The sequence below is a fragment of the Dromaius novaehollandiae genome, unplaced genomic scaffold, assembly GCF_036370855.1.
Source record: "Dromaius novaehollandiae isolate bDroNov1 unplaced genomic scaffold, bDroNov1.hap1 HAP1_SCAFFOLD_37, whole genome shotgun sequence".
Lineage (NCBI taxonomy): Eukaryota > Metazoa > Chordata > Aves > Casuariiformes > Dromaiidae > Dromaius > Dromaius novaehollandiae.
In genome coordinates, this window is record NW_026991398.1 from 609995 (window position 1) to 633822 (window position 23828).

At 50.2% G+C, this 23828-nt stretch overlaps 1 protein-coding gene and 1 pseudogene across 5 annotated transcripts; both read left to right on the forward strand.

Moving 5' to 3' along the window:
* Positions 1-227: 227 nt before the first annotated feature.
* LOC112992175 (transmembrane protein 209) lies at positions 228-14842 on the forward strand. 5 transcript variants are annotated; one of them, XM_064503990.1, is made up of 16 exons: positions 228-277; positions 1273-1412; positions 1528-1586; positions 2330-2461; positions 3444-3682; positions 4076-4277; positions 4796-4950; positions 5864-5935; positions 7096-7192; positions 8490-8669; positions 9113-9210; positions 9919-9960; positions 11172-11286; positions 11387-11484; positions 12317-12390; positions 12981-14842. In XM_064503990.1, the coding sequence occupies exons 2-16, from the start codon at positions 1276-1278 to the stop codon at positions 13033-13035; spliced, it is 1755 nt and encodes a 584-aa protein (XP_064360060.1). In that variant the 5' UTR covers positions 228-277; positions 1273-1275; the 3' UTR covers positions 13036-14842. The 5 variants fall into 5 exon arrangements, with proteins under 5 accessions (XP_064360060.1, XP_064360062.1, XP_064360063.1 ...); XM_064503991.1 differs by lacking the exon at positions 228-277 and adding an exon at positions 568-1050; XM_064503992.1 differs by lacking the exon at positions 9919-9960.
* LOC112995614 (uncharacterized) lies at positions 14422-22811 on the forward strand (annotated as a pseudogene).
* Positions 22812-23828: the final 1017 nt, after the last annotated feature.

Consider the following 23828-nt stretch of genomic DNA (forward strand, 5'->3'; position numbering starts at 1 on the left):
GCTGCCAGCAGAGCAGGGAAAAACCCAGGAGCGCTGCGGGCGTCGCAGCTAATCCCACCCCGGCGCCGCGGCCGCCACGGCGGCGCCGCCCTCGCGCCGCTTCCCGCCCAAAGAGGGCGGGCGCCCAACGGCCGCGGGGCGGCAACGGCGTCTGCGCGAGCGCCCGCAGCGTCCTCGGCGTCGCCGTGGCGCCGGGCGGCCGCGCCGGGCGTCGCGTCGGCCTGTGACGTCACGTCTGCGCGACGAGGCCGTTCGCGCAGGCGTTGAGGCGGCTGCGGTGAGGGCTGCGGCGGCGGCGGCGTGCGGGGGTCGGGGGTCGGGGCTGGGCCGCGGCGGCGGGGCGGGGCGGGGCGGGGCGGGGCGGGGGTGCCGCTGCCCTGGCTGGGCGCCTGCTGGGGCTGCGGGGTGGGCTGGGAGGGGAGCCGGGGCTGCGGGAGGGCAGCGGCTGGCAGCGAGCCCTGGGAGCGTGTGGGGCGGGCTGTGAGCGGCAGCGGGTCTGTGTGGGGAGGCCGGGGAGGGTGTGTGGGGGGGGAGCACTGTGATTTTCTTTTTTTTGGTACAGAGTACCGTTAGTTCAGTTACAACTGAACTGAACTGACAATAGTTACAACTGTTTGTCCCAGAAAGCACGTGGTTTGTGTTCGTATTCAGCGATGAAGTACTGAGAAGTTTCTAAACGTGCGGCTGGGGGAAGGCATGGTAGTTTCTTGTGGTGATGGGAGGAGCAGAAAAAGTCACAAGTGCTGTTTTTGTCGTGTATGGCTTTTGGGGGCATAAAGGTGAGGCAGTGTGTGGAGGGTATTGAGCTGTAGTGAGCTGATAGAAGGAGACGGCTGTGCAGTCTGAAAGTGTCATAGTACGTGCTGAACTGGGAGGAGGTATTTTCGGTAGGAAAGCTGCAAGGTCTTTCCTCGGTCTGGTTTCCTCGCTCGGAGAAGGCAGTGTTGCCTAGACGTTCCGAAGAATGTTATTTTTCAAAAGCGCAGTCAGAACCTGGCGCTCTCCTCTGCATCCCAATGGAGAAAACGGACACTGTTGAACTGTAAAGAGGTGACAGTGCTTACAGAGTTTATAAGAGAAACGTTGCCTCTCTTTACTGGTAAAAAGAATGTGTTTCTTTTTTTAAAACAGCACACAAGAATTGGTACCTAAAGATGAAGTCTTTTTATATAATTTGTTTTTGATTATTGTTTTTTCTTAATTCTTGTACTGAGTGAGAATCTTACTGTATAAAAATTTTCAATTTTTGTCTTTCTCTGCTTCGTGTTACAGACAATGGCAGCAGAACAGATTTCAGCAGCTTCCCTCATTGACCGGACCATGAAGATAAGGAAGGAGGCTGAGGAGCGGAAAGTGGTCTGGGCCTGGGGACTCCTTAATATATCTCTTGCAGGGATGATATATGCTGACATGTATGTTGATTGTTACATCTGACTCAAATAAGTAAAGCGTCCTACTTTGTATATGCTTAAATATTTCCCAGAACCCAATTACTGTAAGTTGATAACTTTTTGCTTTTCTTTTCAGGCCTGGAAAATTTATAAGCTCGTATTGCAACATCACATACTGGCCACTGTGGTATATCGGTGAGTTGCCACAGCATGTAAATTAGTTTTGGGGAGGAGGGAAGGTTTCAGCCTTCAGTTTCCTTGCTGGAGAAGGCATTTTTAAGGCAGCTTTAAAAAAGCAAAACAAAACTTCATTTTGCTTCCCTCTATCCCTCTTGGTACTGTTGGAATTTCATCACTTTAGTGACAGGTAAGAGGATTTTAACGGTTGTCTTAAATATGTCTCATGAAAGGGTGTGAAGAACTCGTTTCATACCCTAGATCTGTTTAGTGTGTGCAGTAAGGCTGTGTGGAATAGTTGAGATTATAGGGCTGCGTTGTATTGTAGGGCTGCATGAGATTTCCAGATAATCAAAGTTTGTTTCAAATGAGTAGGCTCAAAACTAGCTGTATCAAATACTATTAGAGGATGAAAAGAAGGAAGAGTGAGAGCAAAATCAGATGAGTGACAGAAGGTTTGGCAGAAGACACTTGATAAATAGTGTGAAAATTGATTGCAGTAGTTTGTATCTAGTCTGGAAAATACCTTACACTTCTAGCCACACACATTAATTTCAATATGAAAGGAAATTAATCTCTAATGGTTCTTGCATAAAAAGGTTCAGAAGTCTTACATTTGTGCTCAGGCTGGCAGTTATTGGTAGCACTGATAATAACCTATTTTTGATGTGTGTATAAACCTGCTTTTCCAAATAAATTACTTTTGCTATTACTCATGCTGATGCTGTCTAGCAGGATTAAAACCTTTTTGCTTGTTCCAGAGCTTGCATTTGCATCCCTGTTCAGCCTGAATGCCTTATTTGATTTTTGGATGTACTTCAAATACACAATGGCACCAACTACCTTGGTCATGACTCGTAGGCAGCAGATCCTTCTAGGGATGCAGAATGCAGGTAGGTGTTATAATACCTATGGTCTTTTTTTAAAAGAAGAAAAAAAGATAGCATCTTTCTCAAGTCCATGAATCTTTAGTGAAGTGAGTTCTCAATTACCTGAGCTGACAAAAGCAGTAGGATGAATTAACTGCAGCATATTAAAGTTCAAAATACAGTGATAAATTAATGAGTGATTGAGGGGAGAACTGGGGAGGAAACAAGCAACGATAAAGGACAGGATGGTGGACTGTTAAAGGGCAATGAGAGAGACTCAAACTTTGTGAAGCTGGACAAGGAATTTGTAATCTATACATGAGACTGAGAACAAGGCAGAGAGTGCAGGTTTGTATTTGAATTTGATATCCTACTAATATCACACTGGGTGAAGAGAGGAAATTAGAAAGAGTCAGGCAGACCTTATTGTGTGGTCTGAAAACAACAAACTAGAGAGCAGTCACTCTGACAGCTTTTGAATGTCTAAATGAAGTTGTAAAATATAGGAAAAACTTGACAAAGTTCCGACAAATACAGCGACAGCAAAATGCTGGTACAGTGTATTACGTACTACTAGGCTGACTCTAGAAAAAGGGCAGCAGAAGGGAGTAGGGTTATATCACCAAAGTTCAAGGGCGTAATGTCTGTATTTGCGCAGGTAAATTAAGACATAGATGTGCTAAAGATGCATGAAGCAGTCAGAGCAGCCAACCAAATAAGTTAAATAATTACCCCAGGCTGTGTAAAGTGCCTGGTAGCATTTAACTGAAATTTTAGATTGTAGAATTTGTACTGAATTGTGATCATGTGTCTGTTTTCTGATTTTTATGTCAGTGGGGTTGGCTGCTGAATTCTCTAGGGGTCAGACTAGAATAATCTTTTTAGCGTCATAGAATTTCCTTAAGATAGAGTTGTGTGTATGTGTTTTGCTGTGTATTTAAAGTGAGGAGGAGAGTTCTGGGCTGCTGCATCTACAGTGCTAATTGTGTTTTTCCGCTTATTGCAGCGGTACAGATAATTCCACCGCATGAGCTGGCAGCGAAGAAGGTCCCTTCTTCTACGCCTTCTCCTACAATCCAGGGTCAAAGTGTGCTGAGTTACAGCCCAGCCCGCTCCCCCAGGGCCAGTCCAAAGTTTGCATCTGGTTGTATCGTGGGGTACAGCCCTCAGCTGCAGGCTCCGTCAAGCAACAGTGCTTCTTACAGCAGTGCTTTAACCTATTCACCAAGCAGCAGCTACAGTAAGGTAATGACCAAGGTGGCTTCAAGGGGAACGGTTTGGATTTACTTATCATGTCCTCGTGTTGTGCCGTAAGCTATTGGAGGGTCGTGTGTGTGTTTGCTGCATTTGCAGAGCAGATGAAAATTTGTCTTGTCAGTATTCATCCTCTTTCCCTAGTGTTAATTTATTTGTTTTAGAGTAGCTAGTTTGTTTCAGACCAAAGCAAAAATAAGAAACTAAAATGTAAATACAAAATAACAAAAATCCCTCCCCAAAACCAGAGTATATTTTGTAGCAGCCATCAGCAGAGCAGTAAATTCTTTTTTGTTGAGTCAATCAATTCACATAGTTTATAAAATCAAAATGGAACTCTTATCTTCCTCATGTGACCCAACTGTTTGCTTTTGTTCCCCAAAGCTTTCCAGCTTCAGCCCTTCTACTGGTTCACCATATCCCACAAGCATTGGACCAGTGGAAAGCAGCAGGCTAAGGGCTCGTTACCGCTCTTCACTAATTCTGTGTAATTCCCGTATTGGTCAAGACGATGAAATCACAGACCTGAAGTCGCTGCAAAAGTACCTTCGAAGTGAAGAAGAGAAACAGCGTAGACTTCAATTGGGTAAATAACTTTATTTGGCCTGAAAAGTTTGTCAAGGAGAGGATGTTGGTTTTATTTGAGAGCTGCTTTTGTGGATGAGCAAAGTTGGAAAGGATTCCAGCAAGGACAGAGAGCTGCTGAAGTACTAGTGAATAGACGTAACTCATACATACGGTAATCACTTTTGAAATTGGTAAAGGTGGCTGCTGACCAGTTTAGTCTTCTACCGAGTAATTAAGACATGAGGCAGAATGCGGTAATTCCTACACATCTCTGTGGCTGAGGAGCTTCAGAAAATTCTCCTCCGTCTCCTTCTACTGGATAGAAATATGCTGCTGTCACTGGCCCAAGGAATAAGTCTTATGGAAATATGTACTGATAGATTCTATCTGTAGCATTTCTTGGCTGTAGTGGACTGTGATAAGATGGTGGGCTTTATCACCTTGATGAGAGGAATATTTTGTCTGTACTGTTGCTTCTGTGATTCCTTTCTGTGATTCTTGTGATTAATTGTACGTGACTGTTTAATGTCATTTCAGGAAGTTCAGATTCCAGCTTTTGGAACTACAGCCGTTGCTTAGTAGAGCAAGCACAGGTGCTGAGAAACTTCCAGTATCAGCTGGCTTGCAGGTCCCAAGTTCCATCAGCGAACAAGGACGAAGCTTATCTGAGCTCTCCGCAGGCTGCAGAAGAAGTAAGTTCAGCACCAAAGGGGCCAAAAGGGAAAAACAGGGCTCTAAAACATGTAGCTTCATGCAAAGGGTTGGACTTGAGCTCCATCAACAATATTAGAAAGAGAGAGAGATGAATTCTCATATGGGAAAATGATTTCTCCCTTGGAGAGCAAGATACCTGTATTTAGGTAGAAAAGTGGCTCCTGAGAGAATTTCAGGTTTTCTTGCTCTGTGGTCTTTGTAATTCACTGATACTCACTGTGCGGGCCACGGTGGAAAGCAGGAAACCCTTCTGTTGTTTTGGCCAACTCTTCAGAAATATTTTATCTGAAGTTGTTTAATATTACTATGTAATCTGAGAATAGACAGACTTTATGAGTTAAACTCGAGAATGGCAGTTGCGGAACTTTCTTTTACCATTTCGTACTCTGGGTAAAATAAACTTGTGACACAAAAATTGACTGGAAACTGGCCTGCACCTGCCATGGTCACATAGTTGAAGGTATGTAAAACATTCTCCCTTATACTTGTGTCTGGAATAAGTCTGATTCAAAGGAATGTCATTAATGTAGCTTTAATTAAATTTGATGCATTTTCTTTATTTCATACGTTAACTTAATGAAGCTTCTTATTCAAGTACCTCTTTAATCTATCCTACAATTTGGACCAATTTTATCCTCATAAAGCAGGGAGCTCAAAGCTGCGAATTTGGACTCATGCGAGATTTGGTGTGCTGTGAAAAGAAAGTAGAAGTCTAGTATGTTAAGCTGCTGTAGAAATCAGATGATACAGCCAGTAGATGTATGAGAGTGCTGGGACAAATGCAATTTGAATTATGTGCTGTGGTTGGGATCAGAAAACATCTTAGGCCCTAAAAACTGTCTTGGTTTTCTGTTAAGTTGCTGTATGTAGGTAATAATGTTCTTTCCATAGGTTTGGGCAAGGGTGATTGTGAATCGACGACAGCTTGATCACATGGATTCCTGGACCGCTAGGTTCAGAAGTGTAAGTCCTGTCCCTATAGACTGCCTGTCCTTGCTGTTGGACTAGGTACAGCAGAATGAAAAAGTACCTCAATGCCCCATGTATACCTAGGGAAGTGAAAAGAATTGCATATTTGAGTCCATTTGAGGATTAAGGTGGGCTTGGACAAGGAGATTAAAACAGCACGCTTGTAACAAGTATTAAGACACATTTTCAACCTGAACTTCTGCACTTGCTGACCTAGGTGTTTTGTATTCTGAAGACTTTACAATTGTAAAGTTCACCCACCTTCGAATGGAGACAAAAGCATCTTAGCACGCAGTGGATGTGATAAGACTTGTTTTTTCTTTCTACAACCCAAATTTCTGAATTGTTTTTTTTCTCCTGTATTTCAAACTCATTCTCCTGGGCTCAAGTAAAGCATGGAAAGTGCCAGCCCGTTGACTTTTTCTGACAGTCTTGAGGAGCACAATAAAAAACAAAAAGAAAATTTTGGTTTTAGGAGCAGGAATCACTACAGCAAAGGAAATAAAATTGCGTGCTATGGCAAAATAATTTGTAAGTCTAACTTTGAATTACCCCTTCAGTCATAGCAACTACCATGCATGTAGCTGTTGTTCTTTTGGTTTGTTTTTTTTTTTTAAGTAGTGGGGTGACTGAAAAGTAAAGATTTTTATGAGATTTTGGATTATGACTGTTCTGTACCAGATCCTTAAGCATCTGTTCATAAACCTGCAGGCAGCTTGGCTTCAGTTCCCATATCCTGTCACATACAAGTATCACATATTGTGTTTATCAGACCCTTGATTTCCTGAAACAGATTTGAGAGGGAGTGGACCCATGAAAGTTTAAATTATCTTTATGAATGGTGTGCAGTGCTTCAGAATACCCCTTTTCTCATTGTCCAGAAAAGTTTTATCAATGCTTTCTGGAGATTTGTTTTCCCAAATCCTTTATATTGAATTTCTGGTGCTTTAGAAGGTATTAAAGAGTCATTAAACCCTATCTAAACGGATATTCTAATTTAGTTGCTTTTCCTTCCTGGTTGGCTTCAAAGTTTCTGTTGTTAAGCTCCTTTGTGATTGTAATGGTGGTGATGATGACTAGGGTGTAAACTAACATTTTTTTCCCACATTTTTGTTGCTTCTAACCTCTTTAATTTTTGCATTTCTCTTTCCTAGTGGATTAATGAGACTATTTTAGTGCCACTTGTACAAGAGATTGAGTCTGTGAGCACTCAGCTGAGAAGAATGGGGTACCCAGAAATGCAGATTGGAGGTAGGATGACAGAGTAGCGGTGGGGTTCCCTGTGGTGGTTGGTGGAGGGCTGCCCCATAGCAGGGCACCGAATAGGTACTATAGAAAACAAGTCTATTTCCTCTCTGAATTTGTGTGATCTTTGCTGCATGTAATGCACTTTATTAAACCGGAAGGGTTCTTCATAAGATTTCTGGAAATATTGATGAAGGCTTGCTGATGCTAATATAATATACAATTTTTAAGCTCTGGTTTTCTCTGAATTTATTCCTGGAGAGTTAAAGGCTCAGATTAGCATCCTTATTATATCTTAAACTGTCAGAAAACTATTGCACATTGCAAGGATAGCTGCCTATCAGCTCTCACTGTCTACATTAGTACATGTCTTTCCAAACTCTTCCTTAAAATCAGCTAGTTCCTGAAAAACCTATTGCCGTTACTTCCTTGAGTTGTTACCCACTATCTGGTCTCAAAGCAGTCAGGCCACAAAACGTTTTATGAAAACTTAGATGTGATGCATTGTATGCAAATACTGTGAAGAACTGAGAAGTCTCGTTATGACTGAAATAATATTAAATCCACAGACCTGGGAAGTGCTTTTTTTTTTTTTTTCTTTTTTCTTTAACCTAAAATAATTCTGTTATCTCAGATAGGCTATTAATCATTTACATTTAAGATAATTTGTACTAGATGTAGCACTAGTTGGGGTTGGGGAGGACAATCTCGAGTGGATTTTAGAGAGCTACGAGCATTAGAAGAAATTATCTTTTTTGGGGTGCAGTTTTTTTTCTTTTTTTTTTCTTTCTTTTTTAACATTCTGATGAGCTGGTACAACTCTGAAAGAACTACTTCCATTGTCATCTCACATGTATATCCCCCTTAACCAAGAGCAGGATTTGATATGTTGCATTTAAACAAAGCCTACTTTTTTTGGCCTTTTTGTAGTCTCCCCTCAAGATCTGCATCTGTTGTGATGCCTGTGAAAAACTGATCGTTACTGGCCGCATCTCCACCTGGCTGCTGTCCTGCTGCTCTTTAAAATGGATGTTAGTTCTTCCCTTTTTCACGCTATTTATGTTTCTGTTTTCTTATGGAATGCAAGTCCTTCGGATAAGGGACTGTCCTCCTTTGTGACTGCACAATGCTGTGTAGCGTTTATAATCTGTGGTGTAAGGGAGACAGCTAGCGCTTCGTTGGGATTGGAAACGAGCATTTGGGGTACTGCATAAGATGTTAACTTTGTCTAGGAGCTTAGCAAATAGTGAGACAGAAAAGCCAGTTCCTCTTTGTAACAGTGCATTTGTTAACGCCTTGTAAGGGAGACTGTTCAAAGTTCTGTCGTGGGCGCAGATGGCGTGCTGGCTCTTCTTGCATGCCAGCATCAGCACTCTGAAAGAGGCAGCGATGATTAAAGCTCCACTCATTCCAAATCTGAACGGTATAGAGCAGTATTTGGATATTACACCGAACCAAGAGTATTTGGTTGAAAGGATCAAAGGTACGTGGTCACCATACTGACTTTAAAACATTTCAGTTAGCTGGGTCAAGTGTCGGTGGCGTCAGATGCCCCGTCAGTTAAGATGTTTGAAACAGTCACAGCAGGGAGGAGAGCTGCTTTTCAAGTAGCAGAGAGATTTTTTCCAGCCTTCTCTTTTCATAGCAATATAATGATGTGGGACTTGGAATATTTTTAGAAGTTTTATTTCCCATTTCACTCAGTTTGGGGTATGAAGTGTCATATTTAATCCCTTCATGAGTTACAAATAAAAATTACCTTGTAAACTCAACTCCCCTAAATGTATATCTTTACAAGCATTTCATTAGTTGAATTCTTCCTATTTTGTGTACTGGAAATACATGCGATGTTCTCAAAGCTAGTGTCAAATATGTCTTTCTTACACCTTCAACCCCCAGTAGCTGAATAAATCTTGTTGTTTTCAGAGCTCTCTCAGGGAGGATGCATGAGCTCATTCCGGTGGAACAGAGGAGGAGATTTCAAAGGCCGTAAATGGGGCACTGACTTGCCCACTGACTGTGCTGTAAGTTTTCAAAGATGGCTTGGTATAACTTCCTAAAGCGGGTCTTTCAGCACAGATTTTGTGGGTGATAGCAGAGAAGTCTTTTGAGGAACGTGGTCAAAATCCTGTTTGCCTCACTTACTGATAATCCCATTGTAGTCAGTGAAATTATGCGAGGAATAATGCAAATGGGATTGGACATTGTGCAGATCACAAAAATGCAATTGCATGTCTTAGTCTTAGGCCAGCCTCTTATTTAGACTCATCTGAGATGTCAGTCAGGAAACTGTGTGGGGAGCAGCCTGACACATAGGGATCTTGTTAGAGCAATTTTCTTACCGTATTTAAAAAAAAAAAAAAAAAGTCTGCCTTAACCAAACCTCATAATTTCTAATGCAAGGAAAACCTTCCTCCTTCTTCTAGTTTTCCTTTGCTGCAGCAGATAGAGGAACAAACATAGATTGAGTGGCAGGTCTGATGTCTAATTGAGTAATGTTTCCTGAAAAATCTGCAGGTGTTGCATTATCTTACTTGAGATCAGACTTGTAGTCATGCTTAGCCAATTAATGCACTTGAGTATACACAGTGACTTGAAAATTCAGCTGAAATAATTAAAAGAAAGGCCACAGCATAATCCAGGGAGTGGAAAACAAGCTTTACAGTGTGACTCTTCAGTTGAACTCTCTATTTGAAAGTAGAGTCCGGGTGATTTTTTTTTTCACTCTAGAGATATTCAGTTACTGGGGAGAAGAAGAAACAGGAGATCCGTATGTAAGAGCTTTACAACTTTGCTGACAAAGATATAAAAAGATTGAATTGCTGGAAGCTAAAGCTGAACAAAATCTGTCTTGAAATAGGATTTAAATTTTCTAGTTGTGAAGATGACTAAATATTTGGGACTGACTAGCTGGGAAGCAGCTCTGGCTGTCTTGGTAGATAGCAAGCTGAACAGCTTGAAAGTGTTAAAGATCGTAACACAGAACATCACACCCTGAGTTCATTGTCTTTTACCAAAACCAACTAGGAGAGGTGGTATTGGACAACGTATTAAACTTCTGAAGATTCTGGGAAGGACGTTGTGATATAAAAGATGAAATTAATATAAACATTTGTCTTGAAGCTTTGGCATTAACTTGCTCAAGACAATAAATGCAAAATGAAGAGTTTTTTACAGTAATGTTAGTCTCATTACATGCAGTATAAAGCAGTGATTTCCACCAGACCTCTTGAGGCTTTGGGCATTTAGCCCATAGAAATTCTTTTGTTTTGTCTGCAAAACAAACTGTGTTTTATATATTGAACACATAAGGTATCATATTACAGAGTAATTTGGTCACATTGCACATAAAGAATGTTGAGAGCTCTACTGTAAGGGTTAAAACATATAACATGCAGTGCTGCAATTTTCTCACTGTGAGGTAAGAAGATACTTGTTCTAGGACTTTCTTCCAAAATCTTGGCATAGCTGGTAAGATTCATGGGCAGCTCAAGTTTTTTCAGTGATTTTGTTTTGCCGTTTTTGATGAGAGAGGAGAAACTTGCTAGATAGGTGTAGTGTTTGGAAAAGTTATAATTAGATCGGATGTGCCCTTCTAAGCCAAATCCTTGCAGCTAGTATCAAAAGCAGCATTAAATCAGATAGCTTGTAGTTTGTCCTGTATATGCTATTAAGATCTGCGACTTTGCCAAATTCTGTAAGATGTGAAGATAAAGTTACTTGTCTGTCAGGAGTTCAGTTCACATACAGCACCATTTTATCATGTTGTGACCAAAACTGTTTTATTTACAGGAAAAATAAACTTGCCTTGCCGTCAGTGGCATGCCTTGGACCGTTGAATTCAGTGCTTTAAGTATTAAGCTGCCTTGGGCTTCTGAACATAGTGGGATTAAGTCCATGATGCAACAACGGACTCTGTATTGTAGCACTTTGTTCCTCAGTCTTTTTAATGATATTAAAGTGAGGTTTGTTTTTGTCTGCACAGATCCTTATGCACATATTCTGCACTTACCTCGACTCCAGACTGCCACCTAGCCCCAAATATCCTGATGGCAGAACCTTCACTTCACAACACTTCATTCAAACACCAGATAAACCAGGTATTGGCACTCCTGGACTGCTTGTTTAGCTGCTGTTTACTGCTTGGATCGCATCACCACTTTTAAAATCCCTATTTTCTTTAAAAACTTTGATTTACAGACATTACAAATGAAAATGTATTTTGCATCTACCAAAGCAACATCAATCCACCCCACTATGAGCTGATCTACCACCGCCATGTCTACAATCTGCCTGAGGTATGATCGTGTTAGTTTTTTTCTGCTGGCAAGAAATCTTGAGCAGACCTGATTTGAGGGTAATTTTTTTTTGGAACTAGCCACTTCTGTTGAATATTTATATGGAGGCTGGCTCAGTGCAGAAAGCAAATGTTACCTTGATCTTTGACCATTGTGTGGTATTTTGTCTGCTACTAAATAATAGCTTCAGTGCCTAACTTAGCTACGTCAGTACCCAGGCAGTACTTCCTGTTGTTTATTTTCTGATGATTTATTCTAAAATCCTAATTTTTATAAGCTCTGGTGTGAGTTGCTATTCCTCAATGCCAACAAGCCTGATGCTTGTCTATAGGATTTTTTGGAGGGAAATGTCTGGTCTCACTATCAAAATACTAGACTTTTCCTGCACATTTTAACTTTATATTGAGCCCTGGTTGTGACTTGATCTCTGATTTCAGAAAGGCTCTTTAAAAAAGCATTAATAGGTATTTGAGGATGATAATCCTCCCAAAAAAACAAGTTTGGTCTTTTTCTGGTGTTTGCCTAATTGAAGGGTAAGTATTGAGGCAAAAACCCAGCAATCCAAGCTGTAATACCATTTCACAATGTCTCTCTCTGTTGTAGTTTTTTCTCATCTCAAGTTATTTAACAGGCCAGCATGGCGCACACTGCAGTGTGTGTGCGTATATAGATATATCTTGCAAAAAGTTTTGAAGGAAAAATTGTACTGCTCTACCTAAGATAAGGACAGGACATGACAGTTGTTTCAACTAAGACATTCTATCTAAGATATTGGTATGATTGCTTGTACATGACTTCAGTTCCAAGTTCTTTTCTCTTCCCATGGATTCAGGGCAGAAACAACATGTTCCATACATTGCTTATGTTTCTGTACATCATAAAGACAAAAGAATCTGGGATGCTTGGGTAAGTGTCGAACGTTATGTACCATTGCGCCGCGCGTGAGATCTGAACAGGAGCTTTCTGTTTTGAAATACTGTAACTGAAGTTGCTGTAAGAGAACGATATTGATGGAGTTAAAATCATCTACTCATTTTAAATAATGGCAGCCTTTTTACAAGATCATGTAAGTTTTGTGCGCGTGAGCGCACAGGAAATGTTTTGTGCTTTTCTTTGGTCTTGTGCTGATTGAAAATTTCATGGGGTCCATGCTGTGGAGCAGTGGCCTTGGCCAGACAACCAGCCTGCTGCCTTCTTGCTGAAAGTCCTGTGCTATTTATAAACAGGAGACAGATACTGCCATTGTGCTGTAATCTCTTGTTTTTGGCATAACAAGAGGAGTTCGGAGTGCACAGTGAAAGCTGCACTGACACAAAAGCAATGTCCGGACTTTTTTGCTCTGGAAGAGCTGTACTTAATTCAAGGTGAAACACAATACCTACGTAAAGGTTAAAATGCTGATGTGTGGAATTGGCAGTTTTTCTTGTAATGAAGATTTGTTTTAAATAGGAGCTTTAACTTACTTGTGTTTTGTCATTATAATGTTATTTTTGCAGGCGTGTAAATCTTGGTGTATCAGGAGTCAATGTTCTATGGATTTTTGGAGAATAACTTCTCTAGCAAGACTCCAGCTCAGAAGAAGAATGATCCTGCTTCTCTGACGAGATGAACTGAGCAGCGTCATTACACTTGTTGCCTTAAACATGGACTATGAAAAGGGATAATTTAAACTCTGCTTTATGGACAGAGGGGAAATGTTTGTAATTCCCATAGTTTTTGGGAGGATACTCTTTAAAATATTTCACTGTTGAAATGCATCTAAATAGGAACTCCAGGCAGGTGTTCTCTTTCTGGCTCCTCACCTTAACGAATCCTATTTAAAAAAACAAAAAAACAAAAACCTTGCTATTTCTGTTGCATTTACCCTTCAATGCCATTGCTGCTCTAAAGAGCTTAACGGACCGCAGGCAGCTCCCATGGGCTTACACAGCCGCTCGCTCACAGTCCCTGGAAAAGGTAGTTACTGCCAGGTTCACAAGATCCAAGATATTCCAGGTGGGCATAACAGATGCCAAGTTAGTAAGTTTACACTGTGTTTTGGTTAATTTAATTATATGCGATCAGAAAGAACATCTTTCATCCCTGCCCGTTGGAATAATTGGATTTTATGACCTCATTAGATGTTTCAGGTGTCTCCACTGCAAATATAAGGGAAAGAGAAAACTGACTTGCTAGTTTCAGTATATGTTTATAAGGTAGATTTAAAAAAAAAATTCAAATGTGACTGTCTTACGAGTTACAAGATGTTGTGGGTGAATTGAGTACTACAGTGTTACCCTGCTTTTGCTTTTTAACTTTTTAAAGTTTATTTATTTTATTTCTCGCATCAGCTTTTCTGCTAGCAACTTATTTTCAGGGCCTTGCAGGCTGGCATGTGGCTTCAGCATCCCTGCAGGAAACCAGGGTGGATACAGCTATGTCCCAGGGATTTACGGGAACATCCCTAATTTCCTGTTGCCTCACCAAAGCCAGAAATGGCTTTTTTTTTTTCCCTGAGGGCAAGTGGATGCCATGTGGCCAGAGCCCAGCTTCTGAGCCTCCGGCTTCTTAGGCTCTGCCCCCTGCGGTGGCAGGGATTATTCCTTAGGAAGAGTCAAATCCTGGGACCATGGGCCAGCCTGCGGTTCACGTCGCAGTGCCGGTCTCTTTATTAAAAGCTCGGGCAGCAGCGGGGTGTGCCTGTTCTCATATAACCCCACGCGGGCGGTTAACCCCGGCCCTGTGAGTGGGTGCTCCGCTTGTAGGGAGTCCCCTTTTGGGGAAAAACACTTGCACTTGTTTCAAAGAATAGGCCCTTAAATATTGCTGAGAAGCTTTTTTTTTGGGGGGGGGGGGGTGGGAATCCATTGCAAATTCAGGCAATCCAGAAGGTTTTAGAAGTGTATGTGGTTAATTATTTTTTTTTAAAGAGAGGGGTGAAACTGCGTAAATCCGGAGATGCCAAGGACTTGTGAGCTGCAGGTGAGGGTGCCGGCTCAGTTTCCCTCAGGGATTCTCGGGGAGCAAAAAAGGGAACCTCTTAGTGTCACTGCAAACTGCCAAAAAAATCCAGAACTTGAAAATCTTACTGGTTCCTTGCTGGTGGAGAATGCACCGTGTGCAGTAGTTTTATTACGACAATATATTTTTGTACTGTATTTTTGTACCGGATTTTGGTTCGCCTGCCTAAGGCATTTCACTGTGCTCAAACCAGGTGCTGTCATTTTTGTAATCTCTGGCGGGTCGCTATGTTTTGGCATGAGCCAAATGTGTATATATGTATAGAGGAAATGAATGTTACTGGAGATCCCATCTCCGCGGGGAGGTGACTGTTAACAAAAGAGCTTATTTTGTCCCTTTATTAAATTGGTTTGTTTTACCAAGCATGCGGTTGGGTCTTTCCTGGGGGTAGTGAGTGCCGGATTGTGTTAACAGTGTCTGTTTACGTCCGCCTGCCCCAGCTGGCTGCCTGCCTTGTTTCCTGACTCATCCCCAGCTAAAGCAACCAAAGCTGCAGCATTTTACACACTATAATGTGTTTTGCTCTGAGGCCCTAATTCCATCGCTCGGGCCCAGATCATCTTTGCACAAATGGTATTGCTGTGAACGGGCCCCGGCTGGTTATTTGGGCAACCCCTGGCCACAGCTCAGCCCCGGTGAGGTGACGGTTCGCCAGCGCTCGTGGCGCCACGTTATAACATCAGCGGCTAAAAAAAGCAGTTTTGCTTCTTCGTAAGCTGCTTCCTGGCCCTGGTTTAGCAGCGGAGGCGAGAGGGGCTGGTGGGCTCTTGCCTGAGGCAGCGTCTCTGAAAGGATGGGAGCTGCTGTTTTTAACGCGTCCCGGCGGTTTCATCCTCGCGAGGGAGGAAGAGGCTCTGTGCCCCTTAATCACCTGCCTGCTTTTCCCTCTGTGCTGCTGTCGCCAGCGTGCTAGGGCTTGTCACCCCGGTACTGTGTCCATTTGGGTGTCCTGTGCCACAGTCCAGTGTGCACCCTGGTACTGTGTCCAGGTGGGTGTCCCGTGCCCTGGAACCCTCTGCACCCTAATGCACTGTGCACCCAGGTACTTTGTCCATGTGGGTCCCCTGTGCCTTGGAGCCCCCTGCACCCTGAAACACTGTACCCCCTGCTCCCCATGCACCCTGGTACCGTGTCCACATGGGTGTCCCATGCCCTGGATCCCCCTGCATCCTGATACACTGTGCACCCTGCTCCCCATGCACCCCGGTACTGTGTCCACATGGGTGCCCTGCACCCTGATACAGCGTGTGCCCTGCTTCCTGTGCACCCCAGTACCTTGTCCACGTGGGTGTCTTGCACCCTAGATCCCTCTGCACCCGGATACACTGTGCTCCCTGCTCCCCGTGCACCCCGGTACTGTGTCCACATGGGTGTCCCGGGCCCTGGATCCCCCAGCACCCCCATACACCGTGCACACGACTCCCCATGCACCCTGGTACTGTGTCTACATGGGTCCCGCACACCCCAGATCCCCCTGCACCCTGATACAGCGTGCACCCTGCTCCCTGTGCACCCCGGTACCGTGTCCACGTGGGTGCCCTGCACCCCAGATCCCCCTGCACCCCAGTCCCCCGCGCACCCCAGATCCCTGTGCACCCCGGTACCGTGTCCATGTGGGTGCCCTGCACCCCGGTCCCCCGCGCACCCCAGATCCCTGGGCACCTCGATGCACCAGGTGCTCCCGGTTCCTTGGCACCCCGATACGCCGCGCACCCCAGCGCCCTGTCCGCCTCGCCCCCCTGCGCACCCCGGTGCTCGCTGCACCGCCGCCCCCCGCCGCGGCCGCGCCTCCCCCCCGGGCCCCGGCACCGCCCCGCGCGCGCTCCCGGCGCCGCCCGTTAAAAGCCGCCGCTGCTACACGCAGGAGGCGTTGGGTGAGCGCCGCGCCGGGGGGGCCTTGCAGCAGGGGGGGGCAGCGGGGGGGGCTGGATATTGCACCGGGAGGGGGGTGATGGTGCATGGCAGGGTGGCACTGAGCATTGCACTGGGGGGGGGGCCCTCCTGGGCTTCCCCCTGGGCTTCCCCCTGGGTATTGCACCGGGGAGGGGGGGGGGGTTGCATTGGGGGGGGGTCTCTCCTGGGTATTGCATGGGGGGGGGTCCCTCCTGGGCTTTGCACTAGGGAGGGGGGGAGGTGTTGCATTGGGGGGGTCCCTCCTGGGCATTGCACGGGGAGGGGGGGAGGTCCCTCCTGGGTGTTGCACCCCTGGGGGGGACCTGGACCTTGCACGGGAGGGGGGGGGCGCTTTGCACGGGGCGGTGTCCCTCCTGGGCTTTGCACTGGGGGGAGGGTGTTGCATGCTGGGGTGTCACTGAGCATTGCACTAGGGGCTGGAGGGGTCCCTCCTGCCCCCCCCCCCCCCCCAGGGCACTGCACCGGGTCTGCATGGCGCTGGGGTGTGCAAGCCTGGGGGGGGTGTCCTTGTCCCCCCTTCCCCGAGCATCCCTGCATGCTGGGGGCTCCCAGGACCTGTGGGACCCCCCCCAGGCGGCACCCCAAACCTCTGCTCCTGGGGTCCTCCCCAGGCCGCAAAGGCCCTGTGGTGCCAGCGGGCACCGTGGAGGCTCCGGGGCCGACAAGCGCCGGCTCAGGGGAGCCCCGCGCCCAGCGGGCCACTGCCTCTCTTGCAGACCCCCCCCCCCCCGGAGGCGGAGGCGCGGGGCGGGGGGCCACAGCGGTGCTCCCTCTGTGACCGCCGCTGCACTGCCATCAGCAACGCCCTGGGCGACCTGGGCGACCTGCCCTCGGGCTCCCGCCCCCACGGCCTCCTCGCTCCCCGCCTGCTGCCCAGTAGGTCGCTCCCCAAAGCCGGGGGCCGGGATGGGCCAGGGGGGTCCCCCCCCGGCCAGAGCCCGCTCACCTCTCGCCCGCAGTCAGCGCCTGCCAGCAGCACTCGGACCAGGCGCCGGCATGCGAGAGCTGCCCGGGGAAGACCACGCTGACGGCCGAGAACGTGGTGGAGGCCAACAAGCTCTCCAACAACTACAAGGTGGGTCCTCCCGGCCCCCTTCCCGCGGCCCCCAGGGGCGTCTTGGGGGGGAGCATCTCCGCCCCGGGCTGCTGTCGGAGATGATGGCGTGGATGGAGATGCATGGCGAGGAGCCCCCCGGGTTGTTCCCTCTGGGGCCACCACGGTCCAGCTGGGGCAGGGGACATTGGGCGCCTTGTGCTGGCCCCCACGCTCGCTCCCACCCTTCCCCTCTCTCCAGTTCGGCTTCAAGAAGTGGAATAGCCACGTGACGGCCCGGCCGTGGGAGGACCGCTCAGAGATCGTGAAGGAGCTCTACTCCGACCTCGACGTCATCAAGGGCCCTGGAGGTGGGTGGCCACTGGGCACCGAGAAGACAGCGGCTCCTGGCTCCACCAGCGGCGAAGCCTGGAGGCGTCCACTTAAATCCCGCAGCCACTGGTGGGACACGGCCGCTTCTGCCTTGGCCAAGCCCATGGGCAAGTGGTGTTGACCCCTGGGGGAAGCCCTGAGCAGGGTTTTGGGAGGAAAGCGGTCGTGACACGGGGCCCATCACTCCCCGCAGGCTCCACGGTGACGTGCAGCAATGTGCTCTACCGGCTGCTCTTCGGCTGGTGGCTGGCGCTGCTCTACCTGCTGGTGGCCGCCGTGATGTTGCTCACCGTGGTGGCGGCTCCCTACGGTAGGTCCTCCTGGGAGCGGGTCTCCACCTGCATCGGTGGATGCTGAGCCGGCGCGAGGTGGGGGGCGACGGGCTCCCACCCCACATCCCTGCCCGACACCGCTCTCGCCGCAGGGCGGCTCTGCTGGGACCTGGCCGGCTACTTGCTCTGGCCCTTCAGCAAAGTGATCCAGCGGCTGGAGGTGACAGCGAGCCCCCGGGTGTCCCCCGAGGCCACCGGCGCCCAGGAGACCTCGGCCCTGCTTGGCAGCCCAGCGCCCCGCCACTGGCACCCCGTGGACCCCGGCCACCGGGTGAGCACCCAGCACAGATGGAGCCCGGGGTGGATGGAGCTCAGCTGAGCTCCTCTTTGGGGTTTTTCCACCCCCAAAAAAGTGCCACCTCCCCCCCCCGTCTTGCAGCAGCGCGCTGCCGCCATGGCCTGGCTCTGCCTGGGCTAGCCGGTGCTGGCGCTGGCCCACGGGCTGGTCTGCTTCGTCGCCTGGCTCCTCATCTTCCTCATCCCTGTGGCCAAGATGAGCGCCCGCACGGCCCACCGGGTGCTGCTGCTGCCCCCGGAGCGGGTGTGCATCTGGCGCCTGCTCATGGTGGGTGGCCCCCGGGCCCTCCTGGGGGGCTGGGGCTGGGGGGGGGACGCCCGGAGCGGTGTCACCGACATGTCCCCGCCCCACCGCAGACGGAGGTGCCGCTGGACGCGGAGGTGATCCTGTGCTGCTACCGTGCCGTGAACGCCTACTACTACAAGTACACTGTGGATGGCATCAACGTCTTCGCCGTCAGTATCCTTTATCCCTCTTTTCTGGGGGGGACACACCAACCCGGGCACCTCCCCGAGGTGCTGCCCCCCAAAAAAACACCCCATGCTTTGGACGCGTCCTTGACGGCCGCCGCAGACCTGCTGCCGCTGGTGGTGGTGACGCTGGTGCTGGGCTACGTGGACGGGTGCAACCGGCTGACGAGCTCACCCCTGAAGTTTGCCCTGGCCCTGCTCTCCATCATGCCCCTCTCCTACTACATCGGCATGGCCATCGCCAGGTGAGCGGCCCCCCACGCCAGGGCCGCCCCCCGCTGCCGCCCCCCACTGACCCCCTCCGCCGTCCCCGCAGCATTTTGGTGCAGAGCAGCTTCGCAGCGGGGGCGGTGGTGAACGCCACCTTCGGCTCCATCACGGAGCTCACCTTCTACATCACGGTGCTCATCAAGGGCGCCCGCAAGGGCAACAACTGCTACGAGGAGATCGTCAAGGCGGCGCTCGCCGGCACCCTGGAGGGCTGCGTCCTCCTCGTCCCGGTGAGCCCGGTGGGGAGGGGGACCCGGACCTCCTCACTGGGGCCGTGCTGATGGCCCCGTTCCCTCCAAGGGCTTGTGCATGGTGATAGGAGGCATCCGGCACCAGGAGCAGAGGTTCAACAGCCACTTGGCGGGCGTCAGCTCGGCCCTGCTCATCCTCTCCGTGGGAGGTGAGCACCCCGGGGGCGATGCGGGTGATGGGGGACGTCCCACGCCGCAGCCTCGTGCCCACCACCATTTCTCCCGTTGGTAGGCGTCTTCGCCCTGACGCTCTTCTCCAAGGTGTACGGGAAGCTGGTGTGCGGCGAGTGCCACGACGTCACCCAGAACCCGCTGGGCCACTACCTCTGCCAGAGCTGCCACTTTGACCTGGTGAGCCCCCAACCGCGGTGCTCCTGGTGGGTCCATGCCAGGGCCACCCGTACCAGGATGTGGGGCTCGGGGGTGTTTCTAGCCCATGGGGCTCCTCACCAGCAGCCCTCGAAGGGTGCTGCAGGATGGGTGGCAGCGGGTGCCCGGGGCACGGCCACAGCGCTCACCCCACTGATGGACTCTCCCTTGCAGATGCAGAACAATGGCACGTTCTGCTACAGCCACATCCAGTGAGTGTCCCAGTGTGGCCCTGGTCCCCGTGTTGAGGTGGATCTTCTTGCGTTGGCTTGTGGCTCCTCAGGGTGCTGCCTGGTCCCTGGCAGGGTGTCCCCCAGCCTGGGGATGGCACTGCTGTGCCCACCTTGTCCCAAGGCTGGACCATGCAGTGTCCGTCTCCCTCCGTCCTAGGACAGCCGCTGGTGTCCCCAGCCCCATGGGGCACGGTGGAGCCACCACGGCCTCCAAAGGCCTCTCGTGTGGGGCTGAGCGCTGTGTCCTGCAGGCCCCTGGTGTACACGGTGTCCCTGCTGCTCCCCGCCGCCTTCCTCATCGGCCTCTTCTTCACCCTGAAAACTCACTTGCACATCTACAACATCCACATCAGCGACTGCCACAGTGAGTGCCAGCCCGTCTCGGCTCGACGAGTCCTCCACTCCACACCCCAGGAGGCCCACGTGGGCTTTCTGACCACCTCCCTGCTCCTTTCCCCCAGTGCCCGGCCACCACCACAGCGCAGTGGTCCATTGGTCTCGGTGGAGGGCGCTGGTCATCCTCCTGCTGTCCACGCTCTGCATGTCGGCCTGCGCCGACGTGGCCACGGAGCACATCAGCCCCATCCTCACCAACTCCACCACCTCCCAGGTGAGTGTGGTGGGGCCAAGACCTGCCCTCTGGGGCCAGGAAGCCACCCTGGCCATGGGCGACCTTGCCCAGCAGGGCCGGGATGCTGAGAGCTGATTCTCGGTGGGAGGAGATGCTCTGCACGCAGGCGGCATGCAGCCAGGATGGGGCTTTGTGCATGCACTGATGCCTCCGTTTCCCTGGCAGTACTTCATCGGGGTCACTGTGCTGGCCATGGTGCCCGAGCTGCCTGAAATCGTCAATGGCATCCAGTTCGCTCTGCAGAACAACCCAAGCTTGAAGTGAGGTGACCCAGATGGGCCGGCGCCTGATGCTGTCCTCCTCAGGGTGGTCCCCCTGCCCTGGTGTGCAACAATGGGGCTGAATTTTCCTTTGCTCAGCTCCAGCCTGCAGCAATGACGAGGCAGTGAGCCCTGTGGCCTTCGTACTTGGCCATGACTGGACTGAAAATCATTGGAAAATGGGGCCAGAAGCAGGTTCTGCTCCTCTGGTCCTCAAAGGCAGCCTTGTCCACACCCTGAGCTGAGCTGTCCAAGCTGGACTGGCATTGCAGGTGGTACAAACTGCTGCTTAACCGAGCTGTGAAACAGCTGCAACACAGTGAAATCAGAGATGCTCCAGTGGGACAATGTCCCCCATCTCCTGCGGGGCGCCCCAAGGGCTGCCGGGGCTCTGACCTCGCCCCTGGGTGAGATCCTTGGTGCTCCTGTGGCTGGAGATCTAGCACTTGGTGTCTGTGACCCCTCTGCTCCTCCCCAGCATCGAGATCGGGAACTGTATTGCTGTCCAGGTGTGCGTGCTGCAGATACCCATCCTGGTGCTCTTCACCATCTTCTACGTAAGTGGTGCCCAGGAGAGCCCTGGGTGAGGGACACACCACGCGCACGTGCTTGCCCAGGCACAGCAAGGGCACAGCCGCTGTCCCCATCATCTCTGCTGCTGGCTCAGCACCCTCTGCCCAACACAGCCACTTGCAGGGGGAAGCGGGATCAGACATCTCCTCCCTGGGCTGATGCTGCTCCCACACTGAGGGACATGTTGTGGTGGGGGGGCTTGGGGGGGGGGGGTGACATGCAAGTCAGTGGTCAGGCATGAACACAGCTTTTCTCTGCCTCACAGCCCACCAGCTTCACATTGGTCTTCAGTGACCTGCACGTCTATGCCAGCATGTTCAGTGTGGTTCTCATGAACTACATCTTCATGGATGGCAAGTGTGACTACTTCCAAGGTAATGCTGTGGGGCGCCAGATGTACCCAGCTTCCCTGCAAGGACCAGGGGGCCTCCTGGAGACAGCCCTGGGGTCACCCACTTGCTGTAGCTCCTGGCTGGTGGTGACTTCAGCCATTTCTGGGGTCTTGATGACAATCTAGGTGGTGCTGGGCCAGGGCTGGAGCTGCCACCCTGCAACCAAATACAAGAGCAGGGCTTGGCTTGTGGTGGGAAAAGGGAGCAGCTCCCAAGGGGGAAATCACTGCTATTCCCTCTTAAGGGCTTAAATGCAACCTCCCTTCCTGCTCCAGCAAATAACCCCCTTCCAAACTGGTCTTTCTGCCCTAGGCACTGTGCTGGTGATGGTCTACCTCATCCTCTTGGCTGTGTATTTCTTTGCACCTTCACCCTGTAGCTGCTGAGGCCTGGACTCTGCTTTCTCCAGCCCTCCTGCTGGGTCAGCGCCTCGCAGGGCGCATCTCATGTCTCAAGGACTTGGCTGGGCTGGCTCCAGTCTGGAAGCATTGCTTGCGACGAGTCTGCCGCTGTCGTCTCCCCCAGCTCTCGCGGTGGGGTGCAACGAGAACGTCCGTGCTGGGAAAGGTGGTGGCAGCAGGAGCACTCCTGAACCAAGAAGGAGCCTTAATGCCAGAGCACTTCACAGACGTATTTCCAGCACACGTGTGCAGATGGAAGGAAAATGGTCCTTAGTGGAGGGTGTTGAAGGAGGCTTCCTTGTGGACTCGAGGACAGACCCTTCCCTGGAGAAGTGTTGCACTGGGAGAAGGTGCCGGAGAAGAGTCTCTTGCCCTTCCAAGCTGGGGGTGATCCCTGCTTCCCCAGGGCCTGAACCCAGGCCTGGAGAGGACTCTGTCCCACAGGATCACACGAGGCTTTTGGATGGTACTTGAAACACACCAAAAGTTTTCTTGCAGCTGTTTTGTCGTTAAAGCAGTTTTGTACAAACTGGAAATAAGCTCACTTCTCCTTGTATAAGCCTTCGGTAGCCAGCTCCCCCTCTGTGCCTGTGCCACCAGCCCTGCTGAGGGTTGTAGCAGGACCACACTAGGTAAGAAGCTCTCCAAAGCCCTCAGCACGGAGCAGGGCTGGCTGCCCTGAGCCAGTGAGGCTGGGGTGGGAGGCCCCTGGGTGCCCAGCAGCAAGGTTAGTGGTGGTCTTGGTGGTGGGACAGCCATTTGGTGCCCACCAAGGCTGGCTTGCAGAGCAGGAGGTGGGCAGCAGTGGTGGCTTGGTTGGAGTAATGTCCCTGGGAGCAGAGCAGGGTGGTGGAGGATCCTGAAACCTGCAGTGCAGAAACGACTTGCTTCAGATGGGACAAAGGCTGTGCCCAGTCCAGCCTCAGTCACACTTCCAGGGGACAAGAGAGGGCCCTTCTTGCAGCAATGGGACGATGGGGGTAGGGAGAAAGAGGCCCTGGGCTCTGCTGAGACTGCAGCACTTCTCTTCCACAGTGAGGTGGGGATTTGGGGCAGTTTCCTGACTCTGTGCTGCTCCAAGTGTCGCCTGAGCTGAAGAAGCTACTGAAGGAGGAGTCTTCGTCACGGTGAGTTACCCAGTGGCGCGTGTCCCAAGTGTGGCGAGATCCCCAGCTTTGGAGCAGACATGGGGCACGTGTGCAGCAGGACCTGCTTCCTGCTCTGGTGGAGCAAGAGATTCCCCAGGCAGAAATTTGCCTGAGTGAAGAGTGTGATTAGGATGTAGGACGAGCTGCTCCTTGTGCCATGACCATGCTCATCTCACCAGTGAGAGCTGTTACGGTGGAGACGTACCACTGCCGTGCCGGTACCGCAGTAAGCAGAGCCAAGGGCAGGGTGGCTGCAGGCTCGAGCCTGCCCTGTTGCTGCCCGGGCCCCAGCGGAGGTGGGCTAGAGGGAAGGCCAGGCTGCAGGGGCAGCCGGAGTTGTGAATCTGCTTGTCCTCCCTGCCTGGAGCTTGGAGGT

Coding starts and splice junctions, on each gene's coding strand:
- LOC112992175 (XM_064503990.1), top strand. CDS start 1,276: ATGGCAGCAGAACAGATTTCAGCAGCTTCCCTCATTGACCGGACCATG. Junction 3,683..4,075: donor CAAGCAGCAGCTACAGTAAG/GTAATGACCAAG, acceptor TGTTCCCCAAAG/CTTTCCAGCTTCAGCCCTTC. Junction 11,287..11,386: donor TCAAACACCAGATAAACCAG/GTATTGGCACTC, acceptor TTTGATTTACAG/ACATTACAAATGAAAATGTA.